The sequence below is a fragment of the Engystomops pustulosus genome, chromosome 4 (genome assembly GCF_040894005.1).
Source record: "Engystomops pustulosus chromosome 4, aEngPut4.maternal, whole genome shotgun sequence".
NCBI classification, from domain to species: domain Eukaryota; kingdom Metazoa; phylum Chordata; class Amphibia; order Anura; family Leptodactylidae; genus Engystomops; species Engystomops pustulosus.
The window spans coordinates 146518811-146535715 of NC_092414.1; the positions used below are offsets into that span (position 1 = coordinate 146518811).

Genomic DNA, 16905 nt, shown 5'->3' on the forward strand with positions numbered 1-16905 from the left:
TTACTTGATCCACCATGGGACATTAACAAGCAATCATGTGATTGTTTGTTCATGGTAATATTCTGCAATACTTATGTATTGCAGGGTATTAGCAGTGTCAGCCTATGCACATGCATAGGCTGACACTGTGCCTTTTAGATGACGTCATCTTAAAGGCACTGCCTTCAGGCGTCCCGATCAGACCCCAGAGATGCCATAGTAGCGATTGGCGCCCCTTGATAATGGCGTGGGGCGCCGATCGTGGGGGAAAGACCCCCGGAAGGCAGGTTAAATGCTGCGGTCGCATTGGTCGGAGCCCACTCTGACCGCGGGTGTTAGCCGGGGATGTCAGCAGTAGATTACCGGGTCATACTTTGCACCTCCTATCAGTTGGTTTACTTTACTCCAGAAAACTGACAAAATTCTGTTGGGTCAGCAATATTTTTGGTGCTAAGCCACGCCCCCTTTCATCAACCTTTCACAGACCTTTTGTCTTACTAGATGTAGAAGTGTGCAATAACTGTCTAAAACCATTTATAAATGTAATGCAGACAGGTTTTTTTTTAGCACAGAATTCTGTAATAGATATATTAACAAATTGTCTTGAATTATCTGTCCTTAACCACATTCATGCTATATTGAAAATTGCAATATATGTATAAAATTCATTGAAGTTGCATTTTATCCCAACAATAGTAAAATATCCCTATTTATTAATAATAGTTTTTTTCTTGTCAAGTCTATCTTATACTTTAGAAGAACAACGTTTATACACTGAGGCCAAAAAAGGAAAATACCAAAGACACAAAGTGCATCAGAAAATACAGGAGTTTAAACGTTTTATTGAGAATTACAGACGCCATATTGTCTGTGTGGTTATCTTCTATGGGATTTCTGCAGGAGTCTTCCTAGAGAGAGCTTACTGTAAGTATAAGGCATTTTGATGGATATCTATATTTGTACTATGAGCATAACAGATGATACATACTGAGGTTGAATTGGATGTCTTCCAATTCCAATTCCAATCCATTTTTTCTTAGAGTTAACACGTAAGTGTAAACGGGACACAAACACAGAGTAAGCGTAAATGGGGCGCAAATATCGCGTAAGCGTAACCCTGTCACAAATACGGAATAAGCATAACATGATGCACACGCTGCATAACCATGACTCAAATGCTGTGTAAGCGTAGCGGTGCCGCAAACGACGCCTAATCGTAACTGGCGGAAACGCTGCATAATCGCAACTGACGCAAACACCGTGGAATCGTAACTGGTGCAAACGCTGTGTAATTGTAACTGCCGCAAACGCTGTGTAATCGTAATTGGGGCAAACGCTGCGTAATCATAAACAGGATGCAAAAACAGAGTAAGTGTAAATGGGACGCAAATACCACGTAAGCGTAACCTGTCACAAATGCGGAATAAGTGTAACCATGATGCACACACTGCATAACCGTGGCTCAAATGCCGTGTAAGCCTAACTGGCACAAACACCGCGTTATCGCAACTGGTGCAAACGCCGTGTAATCGTAACTGGTGCAAATGCTGCATAATTGTTACCGGCGCAAATGCTGCATAATTGTAACTGGCGCAAACGCCACGTAATCGTTACTGGCGCAAACGCCGCGTAAATGCAACCACAAGCAAAACTACAAAAACATTGTAAACATAAAGTCAACAGAATAGTAGCAGAATGTGTGTGAACACAACCATTAGATGAACATAGAAAAAAATCACAGCTCAATATTCATAATTGTTTCTCTGACATTGCCTGCCGCTGATTGGACAGTATGAGAGAAGATTAGCATAACACACGCCTCCAGCTCCAGCCCCAGCTCCTCCTCTCTGAGAAAACACAGATTACAATGGTCAGAACCTCAGAATGATATCTCCGCAACCGTGGGGGCTAGAAGGAAAATTCCAAGTGCCCCTGAATCTGTGTAGCCGCCCCTACATGATGGTATTATGATCTCTACATGTGTGAGGTGGTGAAAGGTCCTCTTTAACACAAATAATGGAAAATAGTTTTAAAAGTTGTCTATGTCCTTTCTAATTCACTTATAATATCACATAGACTTATTTTCGCTAGCCAGAGCTGTTGTGCATGAGAAGCACATGTAGTATAAGAGGTGTGTCATACCTTATTACTATGAGTCACTTCTAGCAAGTGTCACTATTGCGAAACTTCTGACTCATCAGCGTTTGGATTTTTAGACATACAAGTTGTTGCTTGAAATATTACATCTGAAGTTTGCAATGCAAATAGTGTACCTATTGCATCATTTAGTCCATATGCTTATTCTCTTGTGAAAAATTTTAGGTTAACTATGATTGCTTGCATAATGGACAGATATGATATGTGAGCAATATTACAAGCATGTATACTGGCGTGCTGTTAAAGCACAGCCATAATTATATTACTTTTTCTATTGTAAGGGGAGTGCAGAACACTTTTCTGAAATATACAGTACTAGGGATGCGAGGATCCATTAAGACTGAACCCCTGAAGGTTCTGTTCAGTACCCAAATTTGAATGCTCACCTCACTGCTAACACCCACAATCAGTTCTGGCACCGATCGCGGGTCTTGTCCTTTAAATTCCGGTGGTGCAAGCCATCACTCCAGCGACGTTTAAAGAGTTAACACCCTTGATCAGTCCTAGAACCACAGCTGTTTTATGACAGGGAAGTGACCCGAGCACAAACTTCAGGCAAAAGTCCAGGCGAAAATATTTGCAACGTTCCTTATGAAACAGTATTAAAAAAATAAACTTAAGTAAGAATCTCAGGATACACTCAATTTTATCTATGTGCGAGTGGATACTCATACCCCAATACATTAGTCTCACTGCCTGAATCCTGCACTAGGCCAATAAGAGTCTGAGTGCTAGACATGACTTTTTCTTCACTTCACTGATCACCAGGGGCTTGACAAGTAGATGTTGGGCCCCAAGCAGATCTACCTGTATATGTTTATACACTAATACATTTATACACAGACAATGGTACATGTATACACTCATAAATACTATATATCTCATATACAGACATAACATATATAGTGAGTATACATCATATATATATACACACATATAGTATATTTGCTTCACATCACATACACAGTACATAAACACCATATATACACATACTTACGGTATCGACACACCATATACACACATATTGCATATTTACACAAGCAGCATATACACAAAAGTACAGAAGATGCACACACAAATACAGTATATACACACATACAACTTACACAGACATATAATGCATATACATGCCATGTGCACATCTACAGCATATTCACACAAACAGCACATACACACACATACAGCAGAAACACAATATACACAAACATACACATGGTACAAACACACATACAGTATATACACACCATGCACACATATACAGCCTATATACACATATACAGTATATACACACAGATACAGAATATATACACCATATACATACATACAGCATATACACAGACATATACAGCATATCCACACCATATGCACCCAAACAAATGCACACCATATACACACATACATCAGCTATTCAAAGTATGTACACTCATAAATACAAATACACACAAATACATCTATACACTCACTCACACACATGTATATACTTACTGTTAGGGAGTCTTCTTCGTGGGCAGGATCAGAGGCCATGGATAATACTTAATGCAGTCCAAAGGCTGCTGAACACACAGGGGAGGAACAGCAGATAGATTCCTAGTACTGCTGTCCTCTACCCCGAGATTTCTCAGCTGAGTATGTCTGTACATGTGCTCCATTATATACATATTATACTGCATATAATATGTTTATAATCACACACATGCTCCATTCGTTGATATGGCAGGTTGGGTGGCTGGGTGTCTATAGCTGCTACGCCTTATAACACCATAGGGCTCCATAGCAGATATAAAACATTAAACAAATTACACTCTGAAAAAAGTCATAGAAATCAGTTACCTTTTTATCACTGCAGCTGTAAGTTTTGTATTATAAAATATTTTTTGGCTTTATTATACTATACAGCGCATTAAGTAAAAAATATTGCACATTTTGTTTCTCTTATATTTGCAACTTTTTTGCCACATTTTAATATTTGCGCTTAAATTTGTGGCTTTTCAATAGCCTAGCAAAGTTGGACACGCAAATCAAGATGTGGATGTATGAAAAAGTCACAATTTTGGAGCAAATTGTCGTTAAAAAGTTGCAAATAAACTCCAGTCCTGATCAGGCATAGGAGAAACTTTAGAAGTGATTCCAGAAGAAAATGCCACCTATGTGCAACTTTTCTGTTACCTTTTTGATAAAAAAAAAATCACAAAAAACTTGGTTGCCTGATATCAATGAAAACAAGTCCAAAATCCAAAAAAGCAAAGAAAGACAAAAAAATCAATGACCTCCAATGTGTCTTAAGACTAAATTTCTCATCTTTCATGCAGATTACGCCTTTGAGTCACAGCACTCTGGTATTGGTGAAGTAACATTACCAGGCATCATTGTATCCAGAGGAACGGCTGCCAGCATTTCATTCATGTTTTCTTACATATTGCTTACTATGTGTCGCAATCTCATCACTTTCCTAAGAGAAACTTTCTTGAATCAGTATATTCCTTTTGATGCTGCGGTAGATTTTCACCGACTTATTGCAAAAACTGCTGTGATATTAGCAGGTGAGCATCAATTTCATATAGAACTTCACATTGGACTGTTGGATTGATTTTTTGTAGTTGAAAATATCAGAGTTTGCATTGCTTTAAGAATTACAGAAGTATCTGTATAAAACTAAAGATGCATAAAAAGTACAGTAATAAATATTCAAATGCCTTAAAGGATTTTACAAATACCTACAGTATAATAATAATCTTTATTTATATAGTGCCATCAAATTCTGAATCGCTTTACAAATCATAGGGGACATGAGGCTAGAAGAGGAGGAAAGGTATAAGTGAATTGAGTGAGAACTACTGTATACTAACTTGGCCAAAGTGTTCATATCAGTGCATACTCAAGTGAGTTTTAGAGCCAATCTCTGACCTCAGCAGTGTAAGAACGTTTAAGCAAGTGAATGGCTACTGATATATCTGAGTAATAAAAAAATTGTTTAAGAGGACCCAAGAGGCCACAATGGAAAGGTGGATGGTAATTGGAACAGTTCAACATATGATGATTATTATTTATTTATTTATAAAGCACCATCAATTCCATGGTATTCATAAATTTGACACAAGTGGAAGGAGAACCCTGCCTATGAGGGCTCACAATTTATAGGAAGGGTAGTTGGAGACTTGAGGTGAGGGGGCATAGCAGTGCAGTTACAACTTCTTATGTATCCTAAATAGAGATGAGCGAACATGCTCGTCCGAGCTTGATGCTCGGTCGAGCATTAGGGTACTCGAAACTGCTCGTTGCTCGGACGAATACTTCGCCCGCTCGAGAAAATGGCAGCTCCCGCCGTTTTGCTTTTTGGCGGCCAGAAACAGAGCCAATCACAAGCCAGGAGACTCTGCACTCCACCCAGCATGACGTGGTACCCTTACACGTCGATAGCAGTGGTTGGCTGGCCAGATCAGGTGACCCTGGGATAGACTAGCCGCTGCCCGCGCTGCTCGGATCATTCTGTGTCTGGATGCCGCTAGGGAGAGAGCTGCTGCTGGTCAGGGAAAGCGTTAGGGTGTTCTATTAGCTTACTGTTAGGCAGGAGTGATTCTCAAAGAACCCAACAGCCCTTCTTAGGGCTACAATAACGTTCTACTTTTTTTATTTTAATTTGCATCTAGTACCATTTTGTGAGGAATTAGCAGGGGGACTTGCTACCGTTGTGTTTAGCTCTTAGTGGCACACATATCCACCTCAAACACCAAAGTGGGAAAATTTATTAGGGGTTGGATTTCAATTAGGCACTAACTCAGTGTCATCTCATCTGGCATAGTAGTGTGCTTTGATACTTGGCTAGAAAATAGCCATAGGAGAATACAAAGAGCTTACTTACGCCTACAGTAGCGTTCTATATATTTGATTTCTGGTTGATCTGCTGGTGGCTGTACTTTCTGCAGTGCATGTACTAGCCAATTCTGAGCAATTTGTAGTGAGACTTGCGACCGCTGTGTTCTGCGCTTAGTGACGCACATATCCATAGCAAAGACCGAAGTGGGAAAATTTAGTAGGGGTTGGATTTCAATTAGGCACTAACTCAGTGTCATCTCATCTGGCATAGTAGTGTGCTTTGATACTTGGCTAGAAAATAGCCATAGGAGAATACAAAGAGCTTACTTACGCCTACAGTAGCGTTCTATATATTTGATTTCTGGTTGATCTGCTGGTGGCTGTACTTTCTGCAGTGCATGTACTAGCCAATTCTGAGCAATTTGTAGTGAGACTTGCGACCGCTGTGTTCTGCGCTTAGTGACGCACATATCCATAGCAAAGACCGAAGTGGGAAAATTTAGTAGGGGTTGGATTTCAATTAGGCACTAACTCAGTGTCATCTCATCTGGCATAGTAGTGTGCTTTGATACTTGGCTAGAAAATAGCCATAGCAATAGGATAGCATTGTTTGGTTTTAAAAACTCAAAAAAAAACAAAAAACACAAAAAAAAACAAAAAACACAAAAAAAAACAAAAAAAGTTAAAAAAAAAAAAAAGTTATAACTCTCATTTTAAAAATGTTTAACCCGAGGGCTAGGGGTAGAGGACGAGGGCGGGGACGTGGGCGTCCAACTACTGCAGGGGTCAGAGGCCGTGGTCCTGGGCGGGGTGAGACACCACCTGCTGATGAGGGAGCAGGGGAACGCCGCAGAGCTACACTCCCTAGGTTCATGTCTGAAGTTACTGGGACTCGTGGTAGAGCACTGTTGAGGCCAGAACAGTGCGAACAGGTGATGTCGTGGATTGCTGACAATGCTTCGAGCAATTTGTCCACCACCAGTCAGTCTTCCACGCAGTCCACCCATGTCACCGAAATCGCCACTCCTCCAGCTCCTGCACCTCAGCCTCCTCCCCCCCAGTCTGCCCCCTCCCAGGAAAATTTGGCATTTGAACCGGCATACTCTGAGGAACTGTTTTCTGGACCCTTCCCACAGTCACAAACCACTTGTCCGGTTGCTGCTGAGCAATTTTCCGATGCCCAGGTTTTCCACCAGTCACAGTCTGTGGGTGATGATGACCTTCTTGACGTAGTGGAAGTGTGTAAAGAGGTGTCCGACGATGAGGAGACACGGTTGTCAGACAGTGGGGAAGTTGTTGTCAGGGCAGGAAGTCCGAGGGGGGAGCAGACTGAGGGCTCGGAGGATGATGAGGTGACAGACCCAAGCTGGGTTGAGAGGCCGGGTGAACACAGTGCTTCTGAGACGGAGGAGAGTCCTCGACCAGAACAGGTTGGAAGAGGCAGTGGTGGGGCCAGACGGAGAGGCAGGGCCAGAGCTGGTGCATCAGCGCCAAATGTGTCAACTAGTGAAGCTCCCGTGGCGAGGGCTCTTGCGGCGAGGGCTAGATCTTCAGAAGTCTGGAGGTTCTTTAAGGAAACACCGGATGACCGACGGACTGTGGTGTGCAACATTTGCCAAACCAGGCTCAGCAGGGGTTCCACCACTACTAGCTTAACTACCACCAGTATGCGCAGGCATATGAATGCTAAACACCCCACTCAGTGGCAACAAGCCCGTTCACCTCCGGCCGTGCACACCACTGCTCCATCCCCTGTGTCAGCTGCTAGTCAGCCCCCTGCCCAGGACCCTGCCACAAAAACCCCATCGTCGCCTCCACGATCCTCCACAGCATCCACCAGCGTTCAGCTCTCCATACCCCAGACGCTGGAGCGGAAACGCAAATATAGTGCAACCCACCCGCACGCCCAAGCCCTTAATGTGCACATCTCCAGATTGCTTAGCCTGGAGATGCTGCCCTATAGGCTAGTAGAGACCGAGGCCTTTCGCAACCTCATGGCGGCGGCCGCCCCTCGGTATTCGGTCCCCAGCCGCCACTACTTTTCCCGATGTGCCGTCCCAGCCCTGCACCAGCACGTGTCAGACAACATCATCCGTGCCCTGACCAACGCCGTTTCTGACAAGGTCCACCTGACCACGGACACATGGACGAGTGCTGCCGGGCAGGGCCACTATATATCGCTGACGGCACATTGGGTTAACTTGGTGGAGGCTGGGACCGAGTCTGACCCTGGGGCTGCTCATATACTGCCGACGCCGAGGATTGCGGGGCCTACCTCGGTCCAGGTGTTTCAGGCCTACTATGCCTCCTCCTCCTCCCACCCCTCCTCCACCTCCTCCTCCGAACTACCATCCGTGGGCACGGCGCCATCAGTCGGTAGCTCTAGGCACAGCAGCAGTGCCGTCGCTAAGCGACAGCAGGCGGTGCTCAAACTGCTGAGCCTAGGCGACAAAAGGCACACCGCCCAAGAGCTATTACAGGGCATCACGGCGCAGACTGATCTGTGGCTGGCACCGCTGAACCTCAAGCCGGGAATGGTTGTGTGTGACAACGGCCGTAACCTGGTGGCGGCTCTGCAACTCGGCAGACTGACACATGTGCCATGCCTGGCCCATGTGTTAAATCTGATAGTTCAGCGTTTCCTCAAGACATACCCCAATCTGTCTGATTTGCTCACGAAGGTGCGCCGCATCTGTGCGCATTTCAGGAAGTCCAGCCCAGATGCTGCCACTCTCAGGGCAGCGCATCGCCGCCTCCAACTGCCCGCTCACCGACTGTTGTGCGACGTGCCCACGAGGTGGAATTCAACACTGACCATGTTATCCAGAGTTTACCAGCAGCGCAGAGCGATTGTAGACTGCCAGATGTCAACTTCCACCAGAACTGGTAGTCAGGTCAGTCAGCTTCCTCAAGTCTACAATGAGGAGTGGACGTGGATGTCTGATATCTGTCAGGTGCTGAGTAACTTTGAGGAGTCAACACAGATGGTCAGTGGCGATGCCGCCATCATCAGCCTCACCATCCCGCTGCTTGGCCTGTTGAAAAACTCTCTGGTCAGCATGAAGTCGGAAGCTTTGCGCTCGTCACAAGAGACAGGGGAAGAATATTCCCTTGTTGATAGCCAAAGCACCCTCAGGTCTGTTTCTCAGCGCATATCGGAGGAGGTGGAGGTGGAGGAGGATGAGGAGGAAGAGGAGGAGAATGTTGGCGAGACACAAGAGGGGACCATTGTTGAGTCCTTCACTGTTCAGCGTGTATGGGCAGAAGAAGAGGAGTTGGAGGAGTTGGAGGAGGAGGAAATGGACAGTCAGGCCAGTGAGGGGAGTGAATTCTTACGCGTTGGTACTCTGGCGCATATGGCAGATTTCATGCTAGGCTGCCTATCCCGTGACCCTCGCGTTCAAAGAATTTATTCCAGCACCGATTACTGGGTGTTCACTCTCCTGGACCCACGGTACAAGCAAAATCTTCCCACTCTCATCCCTGCAGAGGAAAGGAGTGTGAGAATGCATGAATACCAGCAGGCCCTGGTGCACAAGCTGAAACAGTATTTCCCTTCTGACAGCGCTAGCGGCAGAGTGCGTAGTTCTGCGGGACAAGTAGCGAGGGAGAGTAGGCGAGCAGGCAGCTTGTCCAGCACTGGCAAGGGTACGCTTTACAAGGCTTTTGCCAGCTTTATGTCACCCCAGCAAGACACTGTCACCTGTCCCCAGTCTCGGCAGAGTAGGGCTGATCTTTACAGAAAGATGGTGAGGGAGGGGGGCGTGGCCAGCAACCGAAGAGAGCGGTCGCATGTAGCTCGAGCTCCGCTCTTGCCGGGCACCTATTGAATCATCCTGCCGAAAATATAAGATACCCACACCGGGGAACACGGTGGGACGCCGACTACAACGAGGTCCGGCTGCCATGAGCAAGGCCAAGGCGTCAGGAACCTCAGCGAAGCTCCGTGATTTCGCGTGGCGCGGCTCACAAGATGGCGCCGGCGCCCAAACTACAGCAGTGCCTGAGTCACCGAGACAGGCCTCAGGCTCTGGAACCACATCCTCTCCTCCCAAATTGGAGCCGACGCTGAAAGAGGTAACCACCCAGCTATTGGCGGCTATACAAACCTCCACCACCTCTCTTACCACTAAAATAGAGGAAATACATGTGGATGTGGGCCTTCTCCGCCATGACTTCCAGCAGTTACGAGAGCGTGTCAAAGAAGCCGAGACACGCATCTCTGAGGTAGAGGACACTCTAATCCCCATACCGGACAGACTGCGGTCCCTAGAGAGAGCGGCCAATATGTGGGCTCAGAAGTCTGATGATTTAGAGAACCGGCTACGCCGGAACAATATACGTATATTGGGCCTACCAGAAAGAGCGGAGGGTACCGAGCCTGTTGCATTTATTGAAAAATGGTTTCGTGACACCTTACCAGCGGCTGCATTATCCACAACTTACTCAGTGGAGAGGGCTCACAGAGTTCCCGCCAAACCACCACCGCCTGGAGCCCCTGCACGACCCTTCTTAGCCCGTCTCCTCTGCAGCAAGGATCGGGATGCATTACTGCAAGCAGCCAGAAGACATGGCACTATTACCTACCAAAATGCAAATGTGTCGCTTTTCCCTGACTTTTCAGCTACTCTGCAGAAGTCCCGAGCATCATTCATGGGAGTGAAGCGACAGTTGAGGGACCATCAGATATCTTACTCCATGACCTACCCAGCGAGGCTACGAGTAATACACGAAGACAAGACTATATTCTTTGATAGTCCTAGTGATGCAGAATCGTGGCTGAACACCCGCAAACGTCCTCAGCGGCGCTGAATTAAACATCAAGCCAGCTCTAGCTTGCTGCGGAGTACGCAGATACCTCCGGAGAGGCTTTGAAGAACAGTTTACTGTTTATACGTTCAATGCTGATGAGTATAATAATAAGTTATTTAACATGTTGTATGTTATACGCTGCACGTCTGATAGTGCTTCATGGGCTTGGCCCTTAAAAGAAAACCCATATGCAAAATGATCTAATCCCTCCAGGAGGATTCTCTGTTCCCTGAACAACACTAACTATAATACTCCTTTCTATCCCTCCCTTCCCTATCCCAGTACCCGTCCTTCCCTGTTCCTCCCCTCACAATCCATTACTCCTTGGCTAATCCTAACATCCTAATATGATCCATATAACCCGGTGTGGAGTAATGGTATGCATAGGAAAATTAATGGTGCTAGGCCAATGGAGCAATAGTCCGCTGCAATTACATCCCTAAGCGCGGACTTGCCCCGTATATTCAGGCCAAGTAGTGTGGAAGTGGATTTATCTGCCGGCAGACTACTCAGATCCCTGGTCCGGGAGGCACTACTAGGCGCACCTTCTGCCTAACAGTGGTGATCCTCACGGTCGCAGGGCTCTAAATATTGTAAAATACCCGTTAGCACACGGGAGTTAGTTATTTACATTTGAATTTTATCAGTTTTAGTTGTTATTGTTAAGTTTTTATAAGAATCGGATACGGTATGCCTATTACAGCTATAACTTGGAATGTTAGGGGTATGAACAGCCCCCATAAGCGTAATGTCGTTTTCTCAAGACTGCGTAAGCACAACCCCTCTCTCATATGTTTAATAGAAACCCACCTGGTGGCTCATAATGTTTCCTGGATACAGAAACCCTGGGTACAGTGGTCCGCACACTCCACTTACTCCACGCACTCACGCGGGGTTTCACTCCTTATACACAGGAATTTGAGATGGGAGGGAGTGGACCAATTGACTGATCCTGACGGAAGATATTTGTTTGTGTATGGTACTGTGGACTGTCAACCATTTGTCATCTTATGCCTGTATGTGCCCCCTCCCGGTAACCTCAATATCCTGTATGAAGCGGCTCAATTTGCCACTCGCTATTCTAGAGCCACGATTATTTGTATGGGAGACTTCAACTCGGTAGTTGATCCAGCACAAGATAGGTTTCCCCCACCCCCCGCTGACAGTAGGTCAGATGGTGCGACACCACTTGCGAGCTTCTTACGAGAAATGGGATGGTATGATCTGTGGCGCCTCAGGCATCCGAGCACACAAGAATTCACATGTTATACGGCTGGCCGGGGTACCCTATCCCGCATTGACTACGTCTGCGGAAATGACCGAGCTTGCCTTAGCCTTGCATCAGTGGAAAATTTATCTAGAGAACCCTCAGATCACTCCCCTATCATGGCGATCTTTAAAACTACCGGCTCGCTGTCCCGAGCGGGTCCCCGCAAAATCCATCCTTTTTGGCTCACCTTAATTACAGAGATAGATAGAACACCGACTTTACTAGCTGAGTTTATATCATCTAACCTCCCCTATGAGAACCATTCCTTTTATTGGGATGCTCTCAAATCGCATATACGAGGAAGTATCCAGTCATCTATCACACACATCAAGAAAGAATCAGTCAAGGAGGAGGAGAATCTAGCTGGGTCTTGCGCCACTCTGGAAGCAGCCTTTGTTGCTAATCCTACCCCCGAGAATAGACAGGCATGGCTCCAAGTGGGTAAACAATATTTGAATTGCTTACATGAGAAAGGGAAGCGCCGTATGTTTTTCACCAAGCAACTATTCTTCGAACAGGGGAATCAATCAAGTAGCCTTTTAGCCCATTTGATACATAGAAGCTCTGCTTCCCCTACGATTATCAGTATCAGAGATGGAGATAGTCAGTTAGTCACATCAAATGACCTCATATTAAAAACTTTCACAGATTTCTATAAAACCCTGTACGCAACTCGGTCTGACGCTACAGCTGCGCAAATTGACAACTATCTAGAAGCTATACCATGTCCCACCCTAACACCATCTCAGAGAGACTCTCTGGAAGACCCCATAACCATGGAGGAATTAGAGGAGGCCCTGGGGGACCTATCCAAGGGTAAGGCTTCCGGCCCGGACGGACTACCCCTTGAGGTTTATATCAAATATCAAGGTGAGGTACTGCCAGCACTCCTTGGGGTCCTTCAGAAATCTTTTGAAAAGGGAGAACTACCTGCATCATTTTACAATGCTAACATAGTGATTATACTCAAACCTGATAAGGATCCCCGGGAGTGCGGGTCATATAGACCTATCTCGCTATTGAATGCGGACTATAAGCTACTAACTAGGGTCCTAGCATCTAGACTTAATAAGGTTATTGCATCGATTGTACACAGGGACCAATCCGGTTTCATCCCTGGTCGTAGCGCAGCGGATAACCTGAGAAGGACTCAGATCCTCATGCAGTTGGGGATTGAGAATAGGGAGGAATGGGCCTTGGCCTCGCTGGACGCGGCCAAGGCCTTCGACTCCATTGAATGGTCGTTCCTGATGGGAGCCCTCCGCAGGTTTGGGTTTGGCCCTTCATTTATCAGATGGGTATCCATCATTTATAAATGTCCGACAGCCAGTATAGCTTTAAATGGGCAACATTCTGACAGTTTTCAACTTGAGAGAGGCACTCGCCAGGGCTGCCCCCTATCGCCTCTCCTTTTTGCTTTGGCAGTGGAGCCCCTGGCGGTCCAGATTCGATCGGATGTGATATATACCGGATTTCGGCATGGCGGGTTGGAGGAGCGACTAGCACTATATGCCGACGATCTCCTGCTCTACATGTCGGATACGGAGAAATCACTGCCCAGAGCCATGCATCTCATTGATAATTTTGGGGTCCTGTCGGGATTGTGTATGAATTGGGATAAATCCTGTATTATGTACATGCCAAATGCTCGAATGCCTGACGCGCAAACTCAGGAAGGATTGAGTGTGGTTCCCCACTTCAAATATCTTGGTATTGTCCTTACCCCAGACCCGATCACATTACAGGAAAAGAATGTTACGCCACTGCTGACTCTATTTAAAACCAAATTTGACTTATGGGCCAGGCTACCTCTGTCGGTGGCGGGGAGAATTAATCTTATAAAAATGGTTATTCAGCCCAAGTGCCTATATGTCACTACGCACCTCTTCCACCCTATCCCTAAGACATTTTTTGCCTCCCTTGAGTCACTAATGATCCCCTTCATATGGGGCTCCGGTAGATCTAAACTACAATTAGCCAAACTACAGAGGCCAAAGACATTGGCCGGTATGGCCCTACCTGACCCCTTCCTCTATTATATAGCTGGCCAACTGAAGTTCCTGCAATCTTGGCTATCAGCGGATCCCCCACAATACCCTGAAACCCACCTATCATTGTACCTAGGTGTTGATAAATTATGGCATGCCCTGACTACTCCGGTATGGAAGGGTCCTAGACTCCTCCCAGTACACAGGTTGGCTAGGAATGTTTGGAGAGAGGCTAAGCTAGTCACCAAAACCACCTCGATTCCCCTAGAAACTCCTCTTTGGGGAAACCCGGACTTCCAGCACATGTCAGAAGCCCTTGATCCCCAATTCTGGTCATCGCATGGAGTCCGTACGATTAGAGACATATGGGACAAAACATCCATCCTTCCCTACGATCAGATTGAAAAAAAGTACCAACTCCCCAGACACAGCTTTTACAGATACTTACAATTGCGTCACGCACTGCAAACTCAATTTCCCCCTAACAACATCTCCTTATCTGACAGCCCGCTGATTGGTGTAATAAGGTCACAGGGCCCTGGTGGGTTAATTTCCCTCATATACTCACACCTAATATGCGCTAAGGCACAGGCTAATCCGCAGAGGGCGTTGGAGGAGTGGAAGACCTTGATCCCCTCTTTGAGTGAGGAGGAACACGATGAACTTCTGGAATCACATAGATATGTGTCCCCTGCGATTAACAATAAGCTTATCCAACTATACATTATCCATCAAAGTTATCTAACTCCCATTAGGCTACATAAGATGGGTAACCTTCCAAATCCCGGATGTCACAGATGTAAACACATGCCCGCAGGATTTTGGCACATGATTTGGGAATGCCCTGAAGTGCAGGGGTTCTGGGAGCAAGTCACTTCCCTACTTGCTAATGTTGTAGAGGCGCCGTTGGCACTAGATCCCAAGATATGCCTATTCGGGATACTTGATGGAGAAATTTGGCCCCACTACATCAGAATACTTCTTAGGGAAACACTGTTCTTTGCACGTAAGGCCATCGCCCTACGGTGGATGGATACCCGTCCTCCACGAATCTCTCAATGGAAGTCCCTAATTAATGCAGTAGTTCCCATGGAACGTGTGTTGTATAAACACCGCTCCCGCCCGGATAAGTTTGAGAAGATTTGGGGGAGATGGTGTGAATCACCCTTAACTCAATACACTACCTCGGAGCCCCCCCCCTCACTCATCATCCCTCCTATACCCGAATAAGACCCACTGCAGTTGTGAGACTTTAAATATCCATTAGACCGATAATCTTTTTAAGCAGAGCTTGTCTGTTAGATGATCCTCAATTGAGTACTCCTGATGTTCTTTAATGAAGTGCTACCGTATCCGATCATTAGTTGTTTATCCCTTCTAATTTTTGCATTGTTATGTTTTTCCCTTTTTCTCTGTTGCTATATGCTTGAAGCAATATCTCATATCCACTCAATCTCTGATGTGGAGAGTGATCAATAATGTATTCTACTTTGTATCAATTGAATATATCATCTCACTGTGTATTTACAATCTTATATGGAAGAGTGGCCTATCTCCACCACCTATGCTATGTATGGATATGTGAATGTTATTCTTTAATAAAACGAGTTTAAAAAGATGGTGAGGGAGTACGTAGCTGACCATACCATCGTCCTAAATGATCACACAGCTCCCTACAACTACTGGGTTTCAAAGCTGGACATGTGGCACGAACTGGCGCTGTACGCCTTGGAGGTTCTTGCCTGCCCTGCCGCTAGCGTCTTCTCCGAGCGGGTTTTCAGTGCAGCTGGTGGCATCATCACCGATAAGCGTACACGCCTGTCGACTGACAGCGCTGACAGGCTGACGCTTATTAAAATGAATAAAGGCTGGATTTCTCAGAATTTCCAATCTCCACCAGGTGAAGGAAGCTCAACCTGAATAATTGATCCACTCCTCCTCCTCCTCATTTTCCTCCTTCTCCTCCTCTTTGTACAGTAAAGCAGAGGAAAATGGCTATTTTTTGACAGGGCCCACTGGCTCTTGCTATAGTACTTCATGCATTTAATTTTTCTGGAGGGCCACCTACCCGGTCCTCTGTTTGAAACAATTTTTGTGAGTGTCACATACAGGCACTCAATCTATTCCATTTTTCTGGAGGGCCACCTACCCGGTCCTCTGTTTTAAAAAATTTTTGGGACTGCCACATACAGGCACTCAATCTATTCCATTTTACTGGAGGGCCACCTACCTGCTCCTCTGGTTTGAAAAATGTTTGGGACTGCCACATACAGGCACTCAATCTATTCCATTTTACTGGAGGGCCACCTACCTGCTCCTCTGGTTTGAAACATTTTTGGGACTGCCACATACAGGCACTCAATCTATTCCATTTTACTGCAGGGCCACCTACCTGCTCCTCTGGTTTGAAACATTTTTGGGACTGCCACATACAGGCACTCAATCTATTCCATTTTACTGGAGGGCCACCTACCTGCTCCTCTGGTTTGAAAAATGTTTGGGACTGCCACATACAGGCACTCAATCTATTCCATTTTACTGCAGGGCCACCTACCTGCTCCTCTGGTTTGAAACATTTTTGGGACTGCCACATACAGGCACTCAATCTATTCCATTTTACTGGAGGGCCACCTACCTTCTCCTCTGGTTTGAAAAATGTTTGGGACTGCCACATACAGGCACTCAATCTATTCCATTTTACTGCAGGGCCACCTACCTGCTCCTCTGGTTTGAAAAATTTTTGGGACTGCCACATACAGGCACTCAATCTATTCCATTTTACTGCAGGGCCACCTACCTGCTCCTCTGGTTTGAAACATTTTTGGGACTGCCACATACAGGCACTCAATCTATTCCATTTTACTGGAGGGCCACCTACCTGCTCCT

The 16905-nt window shown here is 45.9% G+C and overlaps 1 protein-coding gene across 3 annotated transcripts in view; it reads left to right on the top strand.

The window, feature by feature from the left end:
- Positions 1-16905, top strand: part of LOC140127380 (dual oxidase 1-like) — a 164785-nt gene that overhangs the window by 119326 nt on the left and 28554 nt on the right. For all 3 annotated transcript variants that reach the window (XM_072148000.1, XM_072147999.1, XM_072147998.1), the window contains 2 exons: positions 719-903; positions 4446-4676. In XM_072148000.1, coding sequence (XP_072004101.1) covers positions 719-903; positions 4446-4676 — 416 coding nt within the window. The remainder of the gene's footprint in view (positions 1-718; positions 904-4445; positions 4677-16905) is intronic.